At 41.8% G+C, this 24,211-nt stretch overlaps 1 protein-coding gene across 7 annotated transcripts in view; it reads right to left on the bottom strand.

Annotated features, from left to right (window-relative positions):
• Window positions 1-2,558: 2,558 nt before the first annotated feature.
• Window positions 2,559-24,211, bottom strand: part of PCM1 (pericentriolar material 1) — a 224,952-nt gene continuing 203,299 nt past the window's right edge. For 4 of the 7 annotated variants that reach the window (XM_073583635.1, XM_073583636.1, XM_073583638.1 and 1 more), the window contains exons 22-38: window positions 21,962-22,111; window positions 21,215-21,387; window positions 20,894-21,025; window positions 20,390-20,510; window positions 20,124-20,255; window positions 17,996-18,132; window positions 15,522-15,554; window positions 15,292-15,426; window positions 12,520-12,714; window positions 9,487-9,549; window positions 8,430-8,556; window positions 5,651-5,811; window positions 5,504-5,570; window positions 3,733-3,929; window positions 3,309-3,401; window positions 3,097-3,226; window positions 2,559-2,879 (exon numbers count right to left, since the gene is read on the bottom strand). In XM_073583635.1, the coding sequence (XP_073439736.1) occupies window positions 2,854-2,879; window positions 3,097-3,226; window positions 3,309-3,401; window positions 3,733-3,929; window positions 5,504-5,570; window positions 5,651-5,811; window positions 8,430-8,556; window positions 9,487-9,549; window positions 12,520-12,714; window positions 15,292-15,426; window positions 15,522-15,554; window positions 17,996-18,132; window positions 20,124-20,255; window positions 20,390-20,510; window positions 20,894-21,025; window positions 21,215-21,387; window positions 21,962-22,111 (2,072 nt within the window). In that variant the 3' untranslated portion in view covers window positions 2,559-2,853. The remainder of the gene's footprint in view (window positions 2,880-3,096; window positions 3,227-3,308; window positions 3,402-3,732; window positions 3,930-5,503; window positions 5,571-5,650; window positions 5,812-8,429; window positions 8,557-9,486; window positions 9,550-12,519; window positions 12,715-15,291; window positions 15,427-15,521; window positions 15,555-17,995; window positions 18,133-20,123; window positions 20,256-20,389; window positions 20,511-20,893; window positions 21,026-21,214; window positions 21,388-21,961; window positions 22,112-24,211) is intronic. The other 3 variants (XM_073583639.1, XM_073583641.1, XM_073583642.1) reach the window with 3 other exon arrangements.

Below are 24,211 nucleotides of genomic sequence, written 5' to 3'. Positions count from 1 at the left end.
TTGTGCAGTGCAATGATGACTGCACGTGTTTCTTTAGCGATAACCATGGTTAAAGGGCATGTCACACTAAGAGATATCGCTAGCAATATCGCTATAACTAGTGACGTTATAGCGATATTGCTAGCGATATCGCTATGTGTGATACTTACCTACGACCGGCTCCCCCGCTGGTTATCGCTGATCGCGCGAAAACGTCCAGGACTGTTTCTCGTCGTCAGCTTCCTGCTGTGAGGACGAGCGACGCGTGGAGCCGGGCGGGAGGACGCAGGATCGCCGCGTCTGACAGGTAAGTAGCGATCTCCGTCCCCAGCGATGTCGCTGGTGAGATCTGCCTGTGTGGCAGATAACAGAAGAGAAACAATGATGCCAAGCACCAGCCTCCTTTTAAAGTGTCCAGTGGTGTCATTCTTACTTAATCATGACAGATTGATCTCCAGCCCTGTCCTCATCAACACCCACACCTGTGTTAATGGAGCAATCACTGAAACGATGTTAGCTGGTCCTTTTAAGGCAGGGCTGCAATGATGTTGAAATGTGTTTTGGGGGATAAAGTTAATTTTCTAGGCAAATATTGACTTTGCAAGTAATTGCTGTTAAGCTGATCACTCTTTATAACATTTTGGAGTATATGCAAATTGCCATTAGAAAAAATGAAGCAGTAGACTTTGTAAAAATTAACATTTGTGTCATTCTCAAAACTTTTGGCCATGACTGTACAACCCACACAAGTGGCTCAGGTAGTGCAGCTCATCCAGGATGGCACATCAATGCGAGCTGTGGCAAGGAGGTTTGCTGTGTCTGTCAGTGTAGTGTCCAGAGGCGCTACCAGGAGACAGGCCAGTAACACCAGGAGATGTGGAGGGGGCTGTAGGAGGGCAACAAAACAGCAGCAGGACCGCTACCTCCGCCTTTGTGCAAGGAGGAACAGGAGGAGCACTGCCAGAACCATGCAAAGTGACCACCAGCAGACCACAAATGTGCATGTGTCTGCACAAACGGTTAGAAGCCGACTCCATGAGGATAGTTTGAGTGCCCGACGTCCACTTGGCATTTGCCACAGAACACCAGGATTGGCAAACCTTCTTGCCACAGCTCACATTGATGTGCCATCCTGGATGAGCTGCACTACCTGAGCCACTTGTGTGGGTTGTAGAGTCCATCTCATGCTACCATGAGTGTGAAAGCACAACAAACATTCAAAAGTGACCAAAACATCAGCCAGAAAGCATTGGTACTGAGATGTGGTCTATGGTCCCCACCTGCAGAACCACAACTTTATTGAGGGTGTCTTGATAATTGCCAATAAGTTCCACCTGTTGTTTATTCCACTTGCACAACAGCATGTGAAATTGTCAATCATTGTTGCTTCCTAAGTGGACAGTTTGATTTGACAGAAGTTTGATTTACTTGGAGTTATATTCTGTTGTTTAAGTGTTCCCTTTATTTTTCTGAGCCGTGTACAATGAAGCTCCATAGGATAAGATATCTTCACTCTAGGAGCTTCTTTCATGCGACTATCATCTGAGGGGCCTTTTAATCGCTGTGCTATTTTCTTCTCAAAGCTCAAGGAAGGACTAACTGCTGGTGTGGAGGGACGTACTGGAAAATCTACTTAAGAAGGATGGTTAGCAACAATATAAAGGTATCAATCTAAATATGTTGGGGGGGCATGGAAAGCTGTCAGATTCCTTTGAGGAACCCAAAAGTGCAAGTGCTGTAATACATAACTACTATGCACATTTTAATATACAGCAGCATGCTTAGAGTCCACAGTGGACTTTTTAATGCCTTGATTGAATGGGGTTAAAAGGAACCTGTACTGTGAAAAAAAAACGCTATTAACCTGCAGATATGATGTTAATCTGAAGGTTAATAGCATCCTGAAGATATGCAACTGCCACACTGAAGGTCCGGATGCCAGGAGGAAATTAACTTTATGCCTCCTGTCAGCTTCAGGCTTTCAGTCATATGGGAGCAGCCGTGCAGCATCAGTCAGTGTTTAGGGAGTGGCGGCTGTAACCACGCCCAGGCATGGACTGATAGCCAGCTCAGCAGTGCATTAGTACAGAAACGGTTGTCAGTCAGGGCCTAGTTATAGATGCTGCTCAATAGGTACCCTGCAGTGAGTGAAGACAAGCTGGCCGCTTCTCTATGACTGAATGCCTGTGGCTGCTGGAAGTAATGGCCTCAGAACACTAAGTCTGCAGATTAACACCATATCTGCAGGTCAACAGAGTTTATTTCACATGACTGCTCTCCTTTATAATATACCTAGTTGCAGAATTTCTGCTGGTTATTTTAGCACCACTGACACTCCAAGCCCTAACTCCACCTTAAAGAAATTTGTTCCCTCCTACAAACTGAAGTAGATTGGGGGAGCAGATCACTTCATAAGCTAAATTAATCTGATTATATTTCCAAAATTATATGATCAAGCAAAGTTTATAAAGGATAAGCAGGAACTGTTCAACTGTTAGTGCATGACCAATGGGTATCTCCTATCATTTTCAGCCACCAAGGCTTTAGAGACAACAATTTTACAAGGGGTAAAACACAAGTACAGATAAACCAAAACTTTATTTAGACCTTAATTGTAACAATTTCTGAATTTACAAAACGAAAACCATACAAAGAAATAGATTAGGACATGGAAAATGAACAGTGTTCAGACTTTTAAATCCACGAAGGATTCCTTACATAACTAGAAAAGACAGGTTTATCCTTAACTCAACTGATCCCAAATGGCTGTGTCCTAAGACATCACCTATTTTTTATTTAAACTTTCAAACTTGGAAGGTATAGTGCAGATTTTTCAGTTGCTTCAGGTCTCGATTGCTTGATGATCAGCGTATTTCAGGCAGGATGGGATCCAATACTTTCTGCAAGAACAATAAACCAAAGAATATAAAATGTAAACCTGTCACGGGGCCAGCAATGCACTACCCTGATGCAGTCCTGCTAAAGAGTGGTTCTCTTCTGGCTATTGGGGCTAGTGTACCCCATTAAGGTTTTCAGGCAAACTGCAGATAGTACAAAAATCTGGAAAACTTGCAGAAGATGTAGTGCTAGGTGCACAGGAGATGGCAGGGAACTCACCCGGCTCTTTCAGTGACAATGCGTCTCCTGCTAACTCCACTGCACCATTTCCTTGTCCATTCAAACTCAGTATCTCATCACATAAATTGTTTTTCAGTTCATCTTTCTCCATCTCCGCCATTACCTCACTCTGGAAACAAGAAATCAAAATCATAATTGGAACAGTAAAGTCATTACATTTTATTAATTTTGAAACTTAAACACATAAGTACCTTGGGTAAGGTTAGTTTAAGAGGCAAATCCTCAACTTTCACAAAGTCCTCTTCATCAGATTTCTGACTCAGATTGCCAGAACCAGTTTCCTGCTATGGACAAAAAAAAACCTTCTCAATAAAAAAAAAAATAGCGAATCTCTGCCTCTTGCTGAATTATTATGTGTAGTATTATTCATCACTGACATTCCACCTCCACAGTCTGCATTTGTCACAAAGTTACCAGTCCAGACCAAAACAGATCTCTCAATCTATGCAGGTAGCCATGTGGACAGTTACAAAAAGTATTAAATAAATTTGGGGGTTCAGTGCAGAAGTATTTGCCCCACAGACAGTTACCAGCAGAAGGCAGGTCTGAAGTTCGGAGACACCTTGCAAGAGTTTCTATATTCATTTATATAAAATCCACAAACACATGACTTACATATTCATTAACTATCACGGGAGAATCTGTTGCTGGGCTGCCAGGTCCTGAGCTTTCTGCAGATGCCAGTGATGACTTGGTGTCAACATTTACAGATGAAAATATATCGCCCTCTTTACTCAGCAGAAGTGGGGTCACATTGTCTGTGGCGTTTGCTGGTGAACCCTTCTGGTCTTCCTCCGATATCTGGTCTTCTCCTATGTCAAGATCACAGGACATAAGCGGATACATGCTTATTCACATTTTAGACAGCTCACATCACTCTTGACCCAAGTTTGAGATTCTATCAGGGGCTTCTATCTGAAGCCCCAAAAAATGGGATCTGGACAGAACCCTCAAAGAATCATCCCCTATAATGACACAGTCAATTTGTGCTTTACATGGCGTCTGTTCAGACAGTGTTAGGTATTTTAGGGCAGACACAAAAGCATGGTCTGCCACTCTTGTCTAAAAAACAGATACTCCCAAACCAGAGGCCAGATGGGGCACAAGGTGACCCCATCTGCCTCATAGTGAATGATTCCACAAGTGGCTCTGCTTCAAATACAATTTTCTGTATCTTCTGACATAAGCACCTGACAAATTCATGAACATGTGTGGCATTTAGATTAAAAAAAAAAAAACAACCACCAAACATTGCCATATTCATGACAACCCATACAATGAACACTACTTAAACCATGCATTTAGTGATGTAAGAATGAAACAAAAAAGAACGGCTTCTTTTCCTCCCAGGTAACGGGATAATGCTGGAGACGTCACATCTAGGAAAGCATAAAGCTAAAACACCATCATATCAACAGAAAAAGTGGCCGCTCACAATATAAGGGGCTTTCACACTGTGCTGGCAGCGTCTTTTAGAAGTATACTCTAATGTATAGCACATTATAAGTATATGGGAAGATTAATTCTTTTCAGGAAGGCGAATCCACAGAACAAGAGTACTTCAACAGCTCAAGTGAAACTTTTAGCCGGTTTTTTTTTTTTTTTTTTTTTAAGAGGGTGAAGGGGGTGAGGTGGGAGGTCATTTCCCAAGTGTCTTTTTTTGACAATTTTGACCACCAATGTTTTGTTTTTAAAAGCCTTTTGTCAGCAATTTTTGGGAAATCTTTTTCATTGGCGTTTTCCTGACTTTTTTTTGTTATTATTCCATTCAACAATTAATAAAACATAGGAGAAATACTGTCAAAATGGTCAAAAGGATGCCCGGTCGTCCCCAGACTTTTATAATAAAATGTCTTCAGGGAGTGAGATGCCTAAAGAACAGTCAACTTGCTTCTGTGGATTCCTTAGAGTCTTCAGAAACCTGAAGCAATTAAAGGATGCTCAAAAAACTGAACATATGCACAGCAAGTGATTTTTACATAAAAATGCACATATTCCTTGTTTTGACTGTTTTCTCAGAGCTTTTTCCAGTTGCGTTACAAGCAGAATACGCCTGAGAAAGATGTGCACATCCATAACCAGCGGTATTCATCACAAAATGTATTTTCGTGCTGGATCTTTTGAATGAAGTACAGCGGACCAAAGTAGACCGGCTCAAAAGCTGTCAGTGTGATTTTTTGGCCTCCAGCACTCAAATAATGCCTATGGATATGTTTGGCATTTGTGCAGTTTGTGAAGAAACATGCTATGTTAATGCACCGCGCAGAATTTAAACTTTCTGAAGTTACACATTTTCTTAATTGCAAATATCCAAACTCCTCTGTACACAACGGTTCATTAGCACAAAGGATATCATAAAAACAAGCTGCTTAGAACTTGAAGTTACCTGTTTCCTGCCTCGGCAACTCAGGATTTTCACTTTTTGCCATTTCCTTTGGACTGTTGTTTAAAACCTGTAATTAAATAGAACAAGTCATTGAACATAGTTCTGCAATCATCAGAAAACTATGACCAACATTTACAGAAAACTCACTGGCTCGGCTTCATGTTCCTCTGCCTTTTCAGTGCTGGCTTCCAGTGAGGTCTGTACATCTACAGGTCCTGCATCAAAATCATAATTCTCCTCCTCCTCTTCATTTTCATCTTCACCGCTGCCATAATTTGTTAAAGCCTGTGTTTCTGCTTTGGATAAGCCTAATGCATATAAAGACAATACATACAATGATTTAAAGGGGCTGTTACTTTTTTTCCCTTATTGATGCATGTATTTGGGATTAAAACTATTTTTATGAATTTGTGCTCATTAAAAATTGTTTCCCTACACATGCAGCTTTCACTATGTCTGGGGTCATAAATCCGTGGCGAGAAGCTATGAAAAAGAGCAAAGTTACAACTCCCCCCATCAGACGGTCACAAAGACACCACTGCTAATTCTTTATGCAGCCAGCAACACAAAGGCTATAGAAGGCAAATTGTAACATTTTTGATGAAACCGAACTGCAAACATGATTTTTGGCTCTAATTATATGCAGTTAATAAAAAAAAATGAAAAAATAATAAACCTTCAAGTTTTGCAAACAGATTGTGCACCTAGTACTGTTTATCACATATGTATCAAAATATTAAATTTGGTGGAAGAGCTTCTTTATTTTAACAATAAAGTTGACATACTTTCAGTTTTAAGATATTAATATTTGTAATATAATTTTCCTCTAGCCCAAAAGAAGCCAATGCATAAAAAGCCAATTACCAAGCTAGATTTCAATGAGCTTCTATGGAGGAGAACAGTGCTTGCTGGGCGGCCGAATAAACGCCTCCTTGCTCATGCAGTATAGGGGCACAGCAGACCCCTGTCTTACTGATCTGTATAGTTTCCAATGATTGGACCCTCACCCGTGAAACATTACTTATCCAGTGGACTCATAATACACATTTACAGCTGGCTTACCCATCACCCTCATTCATCCCCTAGTTGAACAGTGCTTAGTGACGCAAATTTTCCAGCTACAGTTGTGCTCAAAAGTTTACATACCCCGGCAGTATTTTTTCTTTCTTGGCCTTTTTTCAGAGAATATGAATGGTAACACTAAAACCTTTTCTCCACTCATAGTTAGTGGTTGGGTGAAGCCATTTATTGTCAAACTACTGTGTTTTCTCTTTTTAAATCATAATGACAACCCAAAACATCCAAATGTCCATGATGAAAAGTTCACATACCCCATTTATAATAATAGGCCTCACCCAAACACTAACCATGAGTGGAGAAAAAAACGTTGGTGTTATCATTCATATTCTCCGAAAAAAAGGCCAAGAAAGCAAAAATCCTGCCGGGGTACGTAAACGTTTGAGCACAACTGTATTCCGTACTGCATATTCACTGGAACACAATTTATTTTACATTCCAAAGCCAACGTTTACAACTAACAAAAACACTACATACATAGTAAATCAGCATCTTTTCCATTGGTCTGAGACCTGTTCACACTAGTGGCATGATCAATCAGGTTTATATTGCCCCCAGCACAATTATGCCAAATAAATATTAAACAGAAACCAGAAAAATTAATCATAAGTCAACGGGTTCCACTTAGCAAAAAGTGACCCGTGTCTGCAGATTTTTTTTTTTTTTATTTGGATTGTTTTAGATACCCAACAGTTTATGTCCCTAAAAGATGCCACCTACACACTCGAATAGTACTGCACCACAACCACAGATAATAGCAAGCACAAGAGTAGGATTCCTGGCACGGGATTATATTAACCCCTTAGTGGCCACCAATATGTATTTTTACTGACCTAAGATGTAAATGACTAGCATCCTTCGACGGGTAACAATCCTGTATCTGTCCTGTCAGCTGGACTCTATAGCTGAACAACTTGCTGCATCAGCCACGATCAGTGTTGGCACAGACTATGGTCGTTTAACCCTTTAAATGCCGGTATCAATAGTTACTACTGCATCTAGATCGTTAACAGAGTGTGGGGGCTTCCTCTTTAAACCCACTGACAACCTGAGATCTTGATCTTGTGCTCATGATCTTTGCCATGGCAGTTCACTGCCAAATAGTGGCCTTGAAGTCTGCTAGGTACTGCGGCCTGTTCAAAAGTTACCAAAATTTAGGTGGTAAAAATAAACGTTTTCATTCCTGTTATGCCACTTTGCATTAATTCCTGAAAAGTGTCTAAAGGGTTAACAAACTATCTGAAAGCAATTTTGAATGGGTGAAGGGGTGAGGTTTTTAAAATGGTATAACTTTTGGGGGATTTCAATATATAGGACCCCCAAAGTCACTTTCAAACTGAATAGGTCCCAAAAAAACAAGTTTTGTAAATTTCCTTGAAAAAATTAAAAACTACTGCTACATTTTTAAACCTTCTAAAATGCTAACAAAATAAAATAATTTTAGAAATGGTGCTGATGTAAAGTAGACATGAGGGAAATGTTATTTATTAATGTTTGTGTGTGATATGACAATCTGGATTAAAGGTATAATCATTCAAAATTTGAAAATTTCAATTTTTTAAATTTGTCAAATTTCTGATATTTTTATAAATAAACACAAAACAAATAAAACTAAATTTAGCATTATCATAAAGTATGATGTGTCACAAAGGTAAGTGTCAGGAAGGGGTGAAGACCCCATAAAACCAATTAAAGAGGTTTGTCTTGTTCTAGCACATCCAATGTATATGTAAGCTTCACGTAATATATCCTTGTTTTGGGGCAAAATTCCCCAATTAATTAAAACATTTGTGAATACGAAACGTTAATGATCATTAAGTGAATAAAGAAAAAAAAATCAAATACATACTGATGGATACGGGTAAGTTTTCATTTCCATCTTCATCGTCTGAAATGTCAGATCTTCCACTGAGAGCTTCCGATACATCAATATTTTTGGTTTGTGTTTTTGCCAAAGTTTCGGTTTCATCTTTGTCCTAATAAGAAAAGACATTTAAATAGAGCCACAACTTCTGTGCCAGTTAGTACAGGACGACGCTACGTGGTGTGACACGTACCCTGATGGTGAGCGGATGTCACTAGCGGGAGCAGTCTCCACTTTGATAACATAAGTTAAATGTGCTTTCCAGTTCCAGAAAACCCCTGTTCCGCAGCTGAAGATTGTGCTTTATTCTCCGTCCTGGGGTCCTGCGCTGAGTCTCTTCCTGCTCTCATGTTGCATTGTTTACAGTGCTGATTTCACATGCAGCCAATAACTGAGCCAAGCGGCTTTTAGTGGCTCGTACGCCAACACCGGCAGAGCTAGGGATTGGCCGCATCACTATCATTGTGATATCAGCACTGCAGCCAATAAATGACACCAGGAGCAGCAGCGTAGATTAATCGTTGGACCCAAGGAGAGGGAAAAGAAAATCTTGTGTTTTTTTGTTCTATGCAAACTGCAGTCAGGAAATATGTGTTTTCCAAAACCGGAAAACCACTTTAAGCACTGCAGAGAGATTACTATAATGAAGGCCCATCCATGTAATAAATGTTTGAGCTGGAGATCCGCTGTAATAGCCCGAGCAGGGATCACTTCCCTGATACATATATAATCCCTATTTACACGGGCTGACATCAGGCATCCTCTAAATGCTTGCTGGTACTTTACAATGCTTCTTATTTCTAGCACGCTTCTATATCCATATATTTCATAAATTAACACTTTATAAAAAAAAAAAATGACAATTTCCCAAAAGCCTAAAAATCAGAGCATGAAAATAGGTGTTGAGAGCATTAAGACTAGCAAGCATTGAGGATAGCATCCCATAAGTACTGGCCATGGACAGACTTCACTCTGAACGGGGAGCATGGAATGATCAGCATACAGTCAGACAAAGCTGGATGTTAATAACTCCTACACATACCTTATCTTCATCATCAACCTCTCCAGTTTCTGGACTTTCTTCACCCACAAACATTTTCTTAGCCTAGGAGAGAATATCCAGATGAAACTGTGCACTGGGATCTCATGTGCAATACGTGGTTAAGAGGGTAAATTATTACTAATTACCATTAGTGATGAGCGAATGTCCTTGGGCATGCTTAGATAATATATTAGATTCCCTGCGGCTGCATGTTTTGCGGCGGTAGACGGTTGCAACACATGCAGGGATTGCCAAAGAAACAGGCAATCCCCGCATGTGTTGCGGCTGTCTAGTGCCGCAAAACATGCAGCCACAGAGAATCTAATATATTACCTAAGCACACCCAAGAAACTTGGGTAAAACCCCAGCGTGTTCAGATAACACGTTATTCAAGCACATTCGCTCATCACTCAAGATAGGAGACAATTTGTCCTTTATCGCTTATTACAAATTGTCTATGAAAAACAGATGACATAGGCGTGGACAAAATGGACACAGGGATGTAAAAGTAAGACACATGGAGGGCATACATGACAATGCAGATTAAATATCACCAGCTTTTCCTGGACATAGACTGGACGATTTTGCGTATGCCAGTGTGAATCTGGCCTAATCTAGTGATGTCTGTTGTGTGCGGCTGGTGACTATCATACAATTTAGCCGAGAATTTAGTTACTTTTAAAGTTGTGTTACTATGAGTGAAGAGAAAACTGGAACTATAAAACATGTCGCATCAACCTATCCTAAACAAAAGTGGAAAGACATTTACAATTGCGCATCAGTTTAAAAAAAATCCTGGGCACTGGTCGGGGTGGACCTCTCACCTCTAGATTGTACAGGAGTATCTTGTGTTTAGCATTAGCCAAATGATCAACAAAAACAATTACAGTGTGCTGCAGAGCTGCAGTCACATGTAACAGCCCTATATAAAGGTCTTTCTGGCACTTCTTGAGGATATCCACTATCTCGATTGCTAAATTAGGATCAGCATTAAAGAAAACATGTCACATTATACCATGCAGTTCGATCTGTGGACAGCATGCTATAGACCAGAAGAAGCGGAACAGAATGATATATAGGCTTGTAAAAAAAGAATAAATATAAATTGGATTGTAGTCATTACAATCCCTGGGGTTTGTATGCAAAGGAGACCAGTGGGCCATCCTACTAGTGATTGACAGTGATCTCTCTGCATGAAGTTAGACAGGGAAGTGTCAATCACTGCGTAAAACTGCAAACTGGACACAAATACAAGAAACAGGGATATTAATTAATAACATGCATTGATATGCATTCCCAGAAATATGTGCATCAATTTCTGATCCGCTCCTACTACTCTATACCATTCTGCCTGCAGATCAGACAGATTGCCATTAAACAGGTTGTTCACCACTGCTTAATCATGTCAAGGTCCATTTAAAGTACCAAAGGACACTCACTTTCTATAGTGGTGCTTTTGCATTGCCAGTGCTGCAATTTCTGGCGGTACACAAGACATTGTGTGTTAAGTGACCACTGCAGCCAGTAAGCCTCAACTGACCAGTAGCAGTCTTCAGAGCGGACGTCTGCTCTGACGGAGTATTGATGAGCTCCAGCCAATCAACTCTGCAGCGGTTCAGATCAAACAATGCCACATAACCCACCAGAATAGCAGTACTAATATCGCAAAAATGGTACTGCTGTGGGTCCCATTGTTATGTTAAATGGGACCCCAAAATGATGAAAGGGAACCTGTCATCTTATTCATGTAACCAGCATTTCAAGGAAAATACTCTATACAGCTGGCCCCAGTGGGCTTCTCCAAGCACTGCTCCAGTTGAATGCCACATCTTTTTTCAAGGCAAGAGACTTGCCCATCACCTATATGCTGAGAAAAGCTGGCCTGGAGCGGAGCCGGACTTGTCCCTAGCCAGATCTTTATAGCACATTTTCTCTGAAATGACAGAATGTTTCAAAGAAAAAAAATATATCCGCCTGTAATTGCGCAGCTAGACTGCGTTTCATGCTGCCCTTGTTCAGGGCATGTATCAGATGCCAGGACCCCTTTATTAAGTAGTAGTGGACAAGCCCTTTGACATCAAAAAGGCTCAATGAACACTGTATATACCGTACTCTAAATATGCCATTGTTGAAAATAACATCCTCAAAGATGCTTCTCAGCTTGATGATCCAACTCCAACTTAAACAACGCTTTAAGTGATATCATGTCGGTCATTGTCAAAATAAGATCAGCCAGTAACATCTTGTGGCTGTAGGGAAACTAATGAAGAAGCATTCATTAGAGATCCAACTCATCCTATGCCTATGTAGGATCCCCAGTATTGGTCTCAGCGAGCCTTGATTTTCTCCATGTTAATTTTATTGGAATATGCGTCATGCAAAATTTTTCGAAAATGAGAGACAAAAATAATTTAGTGGCTAGATGAAACAGCGGGAGGTCAGTGTACAGAACATCTTCTGTCTTCACTCTCCAAAAAATGTTCTGTGTCACAACTTTCAAGTCCTCATCATGAGCTAAGTAGAATCCATGCAGCAAATTGTTTTCAATGGCACAGAAACTGGCTTAATCTAAATACTCACAGGTTTTAACATCCCACACAGTCCATGTGGACAGGTCCATAGTTTAATAAGGATGTTGTTGGTTGGAAACTGCTTTTATTCTTATATTGTTATAATTTTCAATTACTTTTCAAAATGTGAATTCCATTTCTCCCCCAATATCAGAAAGGATATACAACTACTCTACCATCAGGCCCCTGAATCTTGACAAATCAATGACTCAGCTTAAAATTTCTGATAAATGTTTTTTTTTAAATCGGATTTCTAAACTGTTTGAAATTTATCTTGAATTGCTATTGAAGATTTGCCCAAAGGAAATCGTACTGCATATAATGTGCCTCCCATCAAAGCAATAAATTGCACACAAAAAACAAAAACAAAATAGCAACAACATATACCGTATTAGGCTAGCAAATTATAAAATCAACTAATATGACACATTATATGCTATGACAGTATGGTAAAACCATCGACCTCTTTGGAGAACGATTGCAGAACATCAGCGTCGGACTTGTGTTGGCTTCGGCTCTGCACTGAGCTGCTGCTATTGTCCAGGTCTTGCATCAGCCTGAAGAAGGCCAGCTCATTGAACAACACTTCTGAAATCTCTACAAGAAGATCTTCCCCACAGTCCTTCAACTTTTTATTACTAAACTTTGCCAATGAATCCTAAAAAGAAAAAAAAAAAAGTACAAAAAAGGATATTTGTTGCCACAGATGAATCCACAAAAATCAGTACTTGCAATTGTTGCCTAAACTCAGTTTTTTACTATTTTTAAAATACTTTATTGCAGTCAATGAATGAGAACATTCTTCTCTAAATATCAGAGGCTGCAAATCACTATACATCTGCTCTCAGCTGACCACCAGAAGACACCATTAGATTCACGCTAGACAATGTTCTGTGAGCTACAGAGCAGACACTGCATACCAAATAGGAATTCAGACACGTTTCAAATCCATGGCATCTCCAACCTGTTGGTGAATACATGGGACACATGCAGAGTACTGGATCGGTGTCACAGCATGGTACTTATGTGAAGTGCGAACCTAAGGTTACAGCGGTTTGTGGTTTTATAAAAGCTTCTAAACTGTTGAGTGAAAAGGTATACATGTAAAATTATTCAGCCTCTTGATGTAATGAGTACATCCATTCAATTACTACAAACAGACATTAAATATGGGGAAGAAGTGAAACACAAGCAATGCTGGACAGCTCTACAACTTTTCATCATACATTCATTCAAGTGGGAATTTTAATAAAATGCTAAAAGGAAAAATACAGGAAAATATTTTTGTTATATTTTCTAATTCAAGCTTAACCCCTTAACCCCCCAAGGGTGGTTTGCATGTTCATGACCAGGCCAATTTTTACAATTCTGACCAATGTCCCTTTATGAGGTAATAACTGTGAAATGCTTCCATGGATCCCGGTGATTCTGACATTGTTTTCTCGTGACACATTGTACTACATGTTAGTGGTAAAATTTCATTCATATAACTTGCGTTTATTTGTGGGGAAAAAAAACCCAGAAATTTGGCGAAAATTTCGCAATTTTCCAACTTTAAATTTTTATGCCCTTAAATCACAGAGATATGTCACACAAAAAACTTAATAAGTAACATTTCCCACATGTTTACTTTACATCAGCACAATTTTGGAACCAAATTTTTTTTTTTTTGTTAGGAAGTTATAAGGGTTAAAAGTTGACCAGCGATTTCTCATTTTTGCAACACCATTTTATTTTTACGGACTACATCACATTTGAAGCCACTTTGAGGGGTCTATATGATAGAAAATACCCAAAAGTGACACCATTCTAAAAACTGCACCCCTTAAGGTGCTCAAAACCACATTCAAGAAGTTTATTAACCCTTAAGGTGCTTCACAGGAATTTTTTGAATATTTAAAAAAAAAAAAAAATATATGAATATTAACTTTTTTTTCACAAAAAAAATACTTCAGGTTCAATTTTTTTTATTTTACCAAGGGTAACAGGAGAAATTGGACTGCAAAAGTTATTGTGCAGTTTGTCCTGAGTACGCTGATACCTGATATGTGGGAGGGAACTACTGTTTCGGTGCATGGCAGAGCTCAGAAGGGAAGGAGCGCCGTTTGACTTTTTCAATGCAAAATTGGCTGGAATTCAGATCGGATGCCATGTCACGTTTGGAGAGCCCCTGATGTACCTAAACAGTGGAAACCTCCCACAAGTGACCCCATTTTGGAAACTAGACCCCCCCAAGGAACTTATCTAGATATGTGGTGAGAACTTTGAATCAGCTTCATTCTCGCAATTTTAGTGCTGGATCTACTAGCACTCGTGTGTCATAACTACCAGCGGCCATCGACAAGCTACTTTGCTCATAATTCCTTCAGAATTCTGATGGAAGCATGACCGCTGCACCCCATGTCATGCAAGCGCAGGTAGATCCTGGCCTGATATCGCTGGAAGGAATTTTTTTTTTTTTTTACACCGGGGGCTACACATTTATTAAGCATGGTTTGTCCAAGTAGTGAACAGCCTGTGTGTAAAATGTGAAAATTATCCTGCCAGATAAAGGGTTAAAGCCTATGCACTATTGCAACCAATTAATCATCGTTTTGTACGGCTTGAAATACAGTAAATCTCAATGACTCCTTTGTGCACCATAATGTACATACAGGAGTCTTTATCTCAGAAACTTGCACGGTCACTTCCATTATTTTCCATCTGACACCCAGCAGATATGACAAACATCTAACATGAGAAATGCTAAGCACACTCTGCTTTGAAGGGTTTCTTCACTACTTGGACAGCCCCTTCTTAAATACTAGATACACATATGAAAAATAAAAGCACACTATACTCCACTCCTGTACCAGAGCCATTACAACAAGGTCGGTGTTAGTGTCTTCCAAGGCTCCCGTGACATTATGTCACATAAGCGCTGCAGCCAATAAGCGACTGCTAACTTGCTGCAGTGCTGTCGCTTCCTTCATATGCCTGAGGTTCCAAGGGAGTGACAGCACAGCACCAATAAGGGCCGTCTGATTGGCTGCAGGTGTCACAAGTCAGAGCAATGAAACGGGAGTTTCGGGTGGCACAAAAGCCAGATTTAAAACATTAGGTCATTTTCGGTTTCTTTAAGAATTAGAAATAACCTCCTCAATGCATCAATTTCTAAAGCAAATACCCCTGAAACCATAACAATAATTTTCCAATATCAGCTTTGAACGTTGGAGCTACGTAGCTTATCACATACCTGTAGGATGCTGCCCAGCTGCTTGTGAAAGAATTTCACAAATTCTTTGCTCTCATCGTTCTGCTGGGTGAGAGTCAGGACCATTCGTCTAATAGCAGTCAGGAGATGAGGAGAGCACACTTCTTCCATATGTTCCTGCAAACACCCGAACAACGAGCTTCAGAAAATCGCACTAAGAAGTTGACCAGCTGACACAATGTACCAAGTTAGAATAGAAAGTCTATTCTTACCTGTTGTCTCTCCAAGATCTCCTGTAGGTGTGTCTTCAAAAATAAATGAGGCGGGTAGGGTAAAATAATTATTGAAAATGCCACCCCTATAGCACATCTTCATAGTCACATCTTGGCATATTTCATACAAAACAAACTTCTATTAAGCTTTTAACTCCCAAGTTGCAAATAAGTCAACTTATGTTCATCTGCGTTAAATGAGTTTTCCACTACATGGATACTGATGATGGTTCATCAAAAGATGGATCAGTAGGAGGCAGACACAAGCCCTTCCATCATTCAGTGGTCTTCAGCTCCGGACACTGCAGTGCTGAACGCCACCGCGCCCTCTCACAGTTTAGATGGCCTCTTGGTACTGCAGATCCATGTGAATAGGAGCTGATCTGCAATACCTGTCTGCACCAATTAAACAGAGTGATGAAGCAGAAGAGTTTACACGCGGCTGCTGCAGGAGCTGAGTGTGGCTGATCGGTGTGGTTGGCATGTATCAGACACCTACTTATCCAATATTGATATTCACTAAATCATAGAACGATATAACACCCCTTTAAGAAGACAATGTCATGTGATCACCTTCTCCAACAAAAGGACTTGAGAAGATGATGTAAGTGGCTGGTAAAAAAATAATCACTATTGGGAAGCTAAACAAGACAGCGGGATCTCCAGATATTTGTACCATAAACACATCACTGGAGGTGCACCTCAGACGTCGGACATCAATGATGAATATTGCACAATTGTCAAGTTATTTATATATAATCTTTGTGCTGTTGCCTGGAGGGCGAAGACACCCAGGGATGCAAGTCTCCCACCCAGGGATGCAAGTCTCGGAGGTGCAGAGGTAGTAACTGAACCTGGTGAGCACTGCCACGTTAGGAAATGGCAGTCATACAATTGGCACAACATAGTTGGTCACGCACAGATTCTTGATTCACCTTTCGAGGACAGCTCTGCTAATTTTTGCATCTGTGAGTAAACTTGGGTAAATAAAAATACTAAAAAGGGGTTTTCCATCACAACGATATTGATGACCTGTGCCCGGGATTAGTTGATCAATAGGAGATGGGTAGGGATCAAACACAAAACACCCCCAGTCATCAGCTTTTATCACCTCCGGCAGAGGCCTTATATAAACAGCGTGGTGGAAAACACTTAAGATTTCAAAGTCTTTTATTTTATATTTTATAGAGATGACACATATGCCATCACTTATGATCGTTGGCGGTACATTGTCTGTGAACACCAGCATTCCAGAGAAAACAGGGAACTGGCTCGGCATCCCCATGAAATTTCTCCTTGTACCACGGTGCCCTGGCCACCTGTTAAAGAAACAGCAGTGCGGGCATATTTGGCATAAAAGAAAATTGTAGGTGTATAAAGTGCCATGATACAAAAAGGATGACCCTCCTGGGGATTTGAAAAACAAAAACAGAATTTTCAGCTGAATAACTTCTTCTTATCAAGCATAAGCTGAATGCATTAAGCACTGAAGCCCAATAGGACATGTATAAATGACATGTAAGACTCACATTGTGTGGTGAACAGCTGGACGTAACAGACGGGAGAGAAGAAAAGAATACCAAGTAGACCATCAAGTGTACGGCGACACATGCCGCTAGAGGAAAAATGTACTGATGCAAAGAATAATACCCAGAGGAGCAGGAACAGTCACTTATGCAGCATCAAGTACACTTATGATCTTGTGTACAAGGATGTAGGTGGAGGAAGCTTACTCTGAATAGGTGAGATTAATAGGAAACATGAGTAGAAAATCTGAAGAGCAAAAAAAGCGTAAATAGGGTCTTATGGTAAGCTCACCTTGTTTGTTGCAACTAAGCAACATGTGAAAAGAATGGATCATCTGTTACTGGGCACAGGTGCAAAGACCGGGGATAACGGTGAAACCGGGTGTATGTGTCCAAATCTGCGCTGCTGATAAAGATGGATGGCAGACGATATTCTTCAAAGTTTTATTTCAAACAGGTTAATAGTCAACGCCTTTCGAGGTCATGCAGGACCTCTTCCTCGGAACAAAACCTTACAAAACTTCTGTAAGGTTTTGTAACTTGTAAGGTTTTGTCCTGAGGAAGAGGTCCTGCATGACCTTGAAAGGCGTTGACTATTAACCTGTTTGAAATAAAGCTTTGAAGAATATTGTCTGCCATCCATCTTTATCAGCAGCGCAGATTTGGACACATACACCGGTTTCACTAATAGGAGACATAAACACAACACTTGGCGACTGGCAGTCAAAGGAGTTCTCATGTAGAAATAGCCGAAAATTGTAAGAATAGACATCTGCCCAGATAAAGCAGAGAGTAAGAAACCAGCGGGGTGGATCAGACAATTCTCACCGGTACAGTACTAGTTTTATTATTTTACACCATTTGTATCAAATTTTTAAGTAACTTGTCAACTCCTTTACTACGAAAAATATATAAGCCACTTATATAGAAGCTGGAAGCAGTTCTCACCTTCAGAAAGGGAATGACTTCTTTCATAATTGCCTTTATTTGTCGGTCCAGCTGCTGAGTATCAATACGAGGACAGGGGACTCCAGCTCCGTCCTCACTGTGCAATCTGCTGTGGCTAGCCTCGTCCTCAGTGGAACCTTTTTAAAGAAGAACTATTATTTCTAGGCTGCAATGTGCAGCTACTGTCCTCTGCTTTCTTGTAATAAGTTCATGAAAAATTGCAAAACAATTGATATTGTGAAGCGGTCTAAAATTTCCAAGCGTGCTTCCCCACCCGAACAGAATGTAACTAGGAATAAACAAGCAAGTTATTTCCTTCACTCACAAAACTAAAAAAAAATTACCAGTGGGAGGTCAGATCAAGAGTTTTCATCCTGCTCTGGTGCAGCCGAGCTATTACCTGTGACTACAGCTCAGTGTCATTAACCTATGGATTTTTCTGGGGGGGGACTCTTACATCTAATTCTTGCCTTAGGAGATGTTCTTATTGTTCAGACTGTAATAACCACATGCTCAGTGTAATAGAGCTTATATCTATTATGGCAAGAGGAATAAACTGAGCCATCAGTAATTACAAGTTGCAAGTTTTCAGACTTTAAGATGCACCGAACCATAACACGCACCTAGGTTTTAGAGGAGTAAATTGGAAAAAAAAATTAAAGCAAAAAATGTGATCCTCTCCCCTGGTATGCAGAGCTCCATCAGAAAAACAAAACAAAAAAAAAAAGATTTTTGTGTACTCACCGTAAAATCTCTTTCGCTTAGCCTCTAATTGGGGGACACAGAACCATGGGTGTTATGCTGCTGTCCACTAGGAGGCGACACTATGCATAATCTTTAAAAGATTAACTATGGCTCCTCCTCTGCAGTATACACCCCTGGACGGCATCAGCCTTCTCCAGTTTTGTGCAAAAGCATTAGGAGGAATGTAACAGAAATAACAACCATGCCTGTAAGAAGGCTACTATGCACAAGCTCAAAGAACAATATGAGAACTCAACCATAAACAACGGCCCGTAAGGGCAACAGGGTGGGAGCTGTGTCCCCCAATTAGAGCCTAAGAGAAAGAGATTTTACTGTGAGAACACAAAAATCTCCTTTACTCTGTCGCCTCATTGGGGGACACAGAACCATGGGACGTCCCAAAGCAGTCCCTGGGTGGTAAGCAATGGACAAATATTGTGCTAGCAGGTCCCTAAACTTGGGGCACTGCCGCCTGCAGAACCCATCTACCCAGGCTCGCATACGCTGAGGACTGGGTATGAACACTGTAGTGTTTCGTAAACGTGTGTAGGCTAGTCCAAGTGGCCGCCTTACACACTTGTTGTGCCGAAGCCTGGTGCCGAATGGCCCAGGAGGCCCCTACTGCCGTCGTAGAGTGTGCAGTGATACCGGCCGGAAGAGGGGAACTGTTAAGTCGATAGGCCTCATGTATGGTGGACTTGATCCACCTGGCAAGGGTAGCCTTGGAAGCTGCTGGAATACTCACTATACTGCACGCCGGGAGTGCGTGCATGGAGGGCAGTGAGTAGTCAATGCTCTTTAGTAGCGCACACAGTGTCAGCCGCAGGCCGCTCCCCCACCTCCCACCACAACCAGAGCAGGTACATCTGGACTAAAAGATGCACCCCCCAATTTTTGGAGGAAAAAAAGTGTCTTATAGTCCAAAAAATAAGGTAATTGCCAGGCATATATCAAGCATCAGTGAGGGCATTCTGCATTGCAGTGTATTATGCCAGCCAGTGGCCCTGGGGCTAATTGGGTCAAGTACAACGCACCTTATTTAGGTCCCGGCTGCAATAGCAACCCATAGTAATCGTGTTGCACAGGTGTAGACAGTGATAGAGGAGCCCAGACAAGTATCCATTTAGATGACACACTTGTTAATTTCACCATTTATGGGACTTAAAGCGGAGATTGGATTCCTTTACAAAAACAGCAGTGGCAGAAGAACGTCAGCTCTTGTGGCAACATCCCTCCATATTTTGTTAACTATGATAATTAACAGTCATCTGCTAACATCAGATAATAAGAGTGACCGGCTGCAGCCTGGGCTTGGGATAAGATATTAGTGAGTAGTGACGATTTGCAATCTTCATTAACGACGTTCCATTAGTTGTGGATTTACCTTCCAGGTTAGTGGCAGCAATGTTAAGGTTATTGCACGAGTCAGCAGCTAGATTATTTTCACTCTCAAGTTTCATGCGTTCATATTCTCTCATTCTTGCTAATGCTTGATCTAAATGAATCACTGTGTTACCTGTGAATAAATGGACACACAAGCTGAAAATCAGAATTAAGCCAAGGCACCAAACAGTGCTACACCATTTCAAGCCAGTAGCTAAAAAGCAAGCAAACAAACAATGCAACACTTTACATAGAGATTGAGCCTACCAAGATCATCAGTAGCGAAAGGCTCAAAATTGGATGATGTTGACAAATTGCTTAGGTTATCTCCCTCGTTCTGATCACCTTCATTGCAAGTGGGACCATTGGGGTCTTTTGTAAACATTTCCTAAAAGTAAAGACAATAAACTTAGTTTTCTGGTGACTACAATTTCTAACACTGGTGTCTGAGAGTTCATAAATATGACCATAATTAAGATTGGTAATGATGCACCAAAAAGCTGCCACTGACCCAAACAAAGTTTTTAGCACTAAGTTATATGGAATTTGTAAGAAGAAAAATGTGGAGCATTTCGCAGCATGAAGTTTTATGAATTCTCGCATGAGAAGCAGCAGTCTTAGAAAATCCGAAACCTCATGGCTGTATCGTACAGAGTTTATGAAATACAGCAACGGGCACATTGCCTAACCTGGGTTACCAAACAGTAATCTGTCCCTTCATAGTAAGGGACAATATGATCAAAATAGATGCAGAAGCAATGAAGTACGTACATCATCAGTTGTGGCCAGGCTTTCACTTGGTGTAAGCTCAGAGTTGGATGCCATCCACCCAATGGACTGTATAGGCTTAGTACTGTCATGGTTCTGGTCTGTAGCTTCTGTGATACGTCTGGTCACAATATCCTAGAAGAATACGTAATAATGAGCGTAAAACGGTTTGTCTAAGATCTGGTTACTCAGGAGAATATGGCTGTGCTACAATTCTCCTGATACAACAAATGAGCAGGCTCGACACTATATAATCCCAGTCAGCACTTCTAATGATGGTGAATAAGAAGAACTGAGCAGTGATCAGACAAAAGCAGATATTACCTGCAGGGAGAAAAGTGCTTTCTGTCTTAAGTAATCCGTATTCAGAAGCTGCAGTTCGTGGAAGAGCTCAATAAGAAAATGTGGACGGCACTCATTTTGAGAAATCAGTGTAGCAACTTCTGAGTAGATGGTATCACGCAAAGCTTCAAACACGGAAAAGTCACTTCCTGCCTCTGCAAAGCAGAAAAAAATATTAACTAACATTCAAGAATATGAAATCATTGTTTAAAAGGTATTTCCCAACTCAGAGCAAAGGAATGCAGCAAGGATTTGCCATTAGCTTAGGATTATCCTCCATCATGAGAGTAATGTGGAATATTTGTTGATTCATTGCTGCATCTTCTCCATTAGTAGACCATTGTGCACGGAACAGAAGTTAGTCCTCTTTACTTGAATGGATCTGTACGGTTGTCTCCCTGGCCCTGACTGACAGCCGGCCTCAATGTAGCGTCAGTGTCAGTCACAGCCGTGGGTGCGGTTACAGGGACCGCTTTGTACACTTAGAGCGGTGACTGAAGAGGCACCACCCTGCACCTATAATTGAATACAGAATGCTGGAGGGGAGAATAGTCACTGCATTTGGCTACGCGCAGGAGCAGGACAGCATCATAACGCTGTTAGCCTGCAGATTAACAGCGTTATTCATGGTGACAGGTTCCCTTTAAGTCCCATAAATAACTAGGAGCGCTTCACGGTTTCAGAAGCACTGACTTACATAACAGGACATTTTATAAAGCGCTTATGTACCTGAGGAAACCTCTGCAGTTCTGTTGTCCTTCCTCAGCCGCTGTATGTGATCACAACTGGCATTTGTTTCAGTCATTCCCTCAGTCTGTGCATGTTTGTTGCTGCTCTCCTTAGGTTTCTTAGTGCTGGAGACACTTGAACAATGGAGATCTGTAAAAAATTACACATTAAATATTTAAAATAAAAAAAATGTAAAAAGGAGATTTTTGTGTACTCACCGTAAAATCTCTTTCTCTTAGCCTCTAATTGGGGGACACAGAACCATGGGTGTTATGCTGCTGTCCACTACTAGGAGGCGACACTATGCATAATCTGAAAAAGATTAACTTTGGCTCCTCCTCTGCAGTATACACCCCTGGACGGCGTCAGCCTTCTCCAGTTTTGTGCCAAAGCATTAGGAGGAACGTAACCAAATAACATAACCATGCCTGTAAGAAGGCTACTATGTACGAGCTCAAAGAACAATATGAGAACTCAACCGTAAAACAACGGCCCTTAAGGGCAACAGGGTGGGAGCTGTGTCCCCCAATTAGAGGCTAAGAGAAAGAGATTTTACGGTGAGTATACAAAAATCTCCTTTACTCTGTCGCCTCATTGGGGGACACAGAACCATGGGACGTCCCAAAGCAGTCCCTGGGTGGGAAGCAATGGACGAATATTGTGCTAGCAGATCCCTAAATTTGGGGCACTGCCGCCTGCAGAACCAGTCTACCCAGGCTCGCATCCGCTGAGGACTGGGTATGAACACTGTAGTGTTTCGTAAACGTGTGTAGGCTGGTCCAAGTGGCCGCCTTACACACTTGTTGTGCCGAAGCCTGATGCCGAATGGCCCAGGAGGCCCCTACTGCCCTTGTAGAGTGTGCCGTGATACCGGCCGGAAGAGGGGAACTGTTAAGTCGGTAGGCCTCATGTATGGTGGACTTGATCCACCTGGCAAGGGTAGCCTTGGAAGCCGGCAGCCCCTTGCGACTACCTTCCGGAAGAATGAAGAGGGAATCAGACTTCCGGAAAGGTGCAGTCCTGGACACATAAATCCGCAATGCTCTGACGAGGTCAAGCGTATGCAGAGCCTTCTCCACTCTATGAACCGGAACCGGGCAAAGGGATGGCAGTGAAATCTCCTCATTGAGGTGAAAGTTGGACACAACCTTCGGAAGGAAGGATGGTACCGTGCGGAGAACCACCTTGTCCTGGTGAAAAGCTAGGAAAGGCCGTCTGCAGGAAAGTGCTGACAATTCCGACACTCTGCGTAACGAGGTGATCGCCACTAGAAAAACCACTTTCTGAGACAGAATGGAAAGTGGAACTCCTCTAAGAGGTTCGAAGGGTGGAGCTTGCAATGCTGTCAGGACCAGATTGAGGTCCCACGTATCCAGCGGACGTTTGTAGGGAGGAACCAATCGGGAAACTCCCTGGATGAAAGTCCTGACTTGCGGTTTAATAGCAATGCGCTGTTGAAAAAGGACTGAAAGCGCCGACACCTGACTCTTAAGCGAGCTTAAGGATAGCTTGGCGTCTAGGCCCGATTGAAGAAAACCTAGTACCTTTGGGAGGGAATAAGGGAGTGGGACTTGTCCATGAGATTCGCACCAAGAAAAGAAAGCTCTCCAGGTACGATAATAGAGCTTGGCGGAGGCAGGCTTCCTTTCCCTGATCATAGTTGCAATGACTGCCGGTGAAAAACCTGCCTGGGTTAGAATTCAGGTTTCAAGGGCCATGCCGTCAAATTGAGAGCCCCTGAATTCTGGTGGAAGAACGGACCTTGGGACAGAAGGTCGTGACGGTCGGGTAGACGCCAGGGGACGTCTGCAGTAAGTTGAACGATGTCAGCGTACCATGTACGTCTGGGCCAGTCTGGCGCGATGAGGATGGTTGGAACTCCCTCTTGCTTGATCTTCCTCACGACCCTGGAGATTAGGGGGAGGGGTGGAAAAATGTACAGGAGTCGGAACTGGGACCAGTCCTGGACCAGGGCATCCGCTCTGAGTGACCGCGGGTCGTGTGTCCTGGCCATGAAATTGGGGACCTTGGTATTGAGATGGGATGCCATTAGGTCCACCTCCGGGGTTCCCCAACGTTGACAGATCTGGTAAAAAATCTCGGGATGGAGAGACCACTCCCCCGAGTCCATTCCTTGCCTGCTGAGGAAGTCGGCTTCCCAGTTTTCTACACCCGAAATGTGGACCGCAGAAAGTACCGACCTCGTGTCTTCTGCCCAGCGGAGGATATGCGCCACTTCTCTCATCGCCT

The sequence above is a fragment of the Dendrobates tinctorius genome, unplaced genomic scaffold (assembly GCF_039654945.1).
Source record: "Dendrobates tinctorius isolate UK_male_01 unplaced genomic scaffold, ASM3965494v1 ptg000079l, whole genome shotgun sequence".
Classification (NCBI taxonomy): Eukaryota; Metazoa; Chordata; class Amphibia; order Anura; family Dendrobatidae; genus Dendrobates; species Dendrobates tinctorius.
This window is presented reverse-complemented; position numbering and strand designations above follow the sequence as displayed.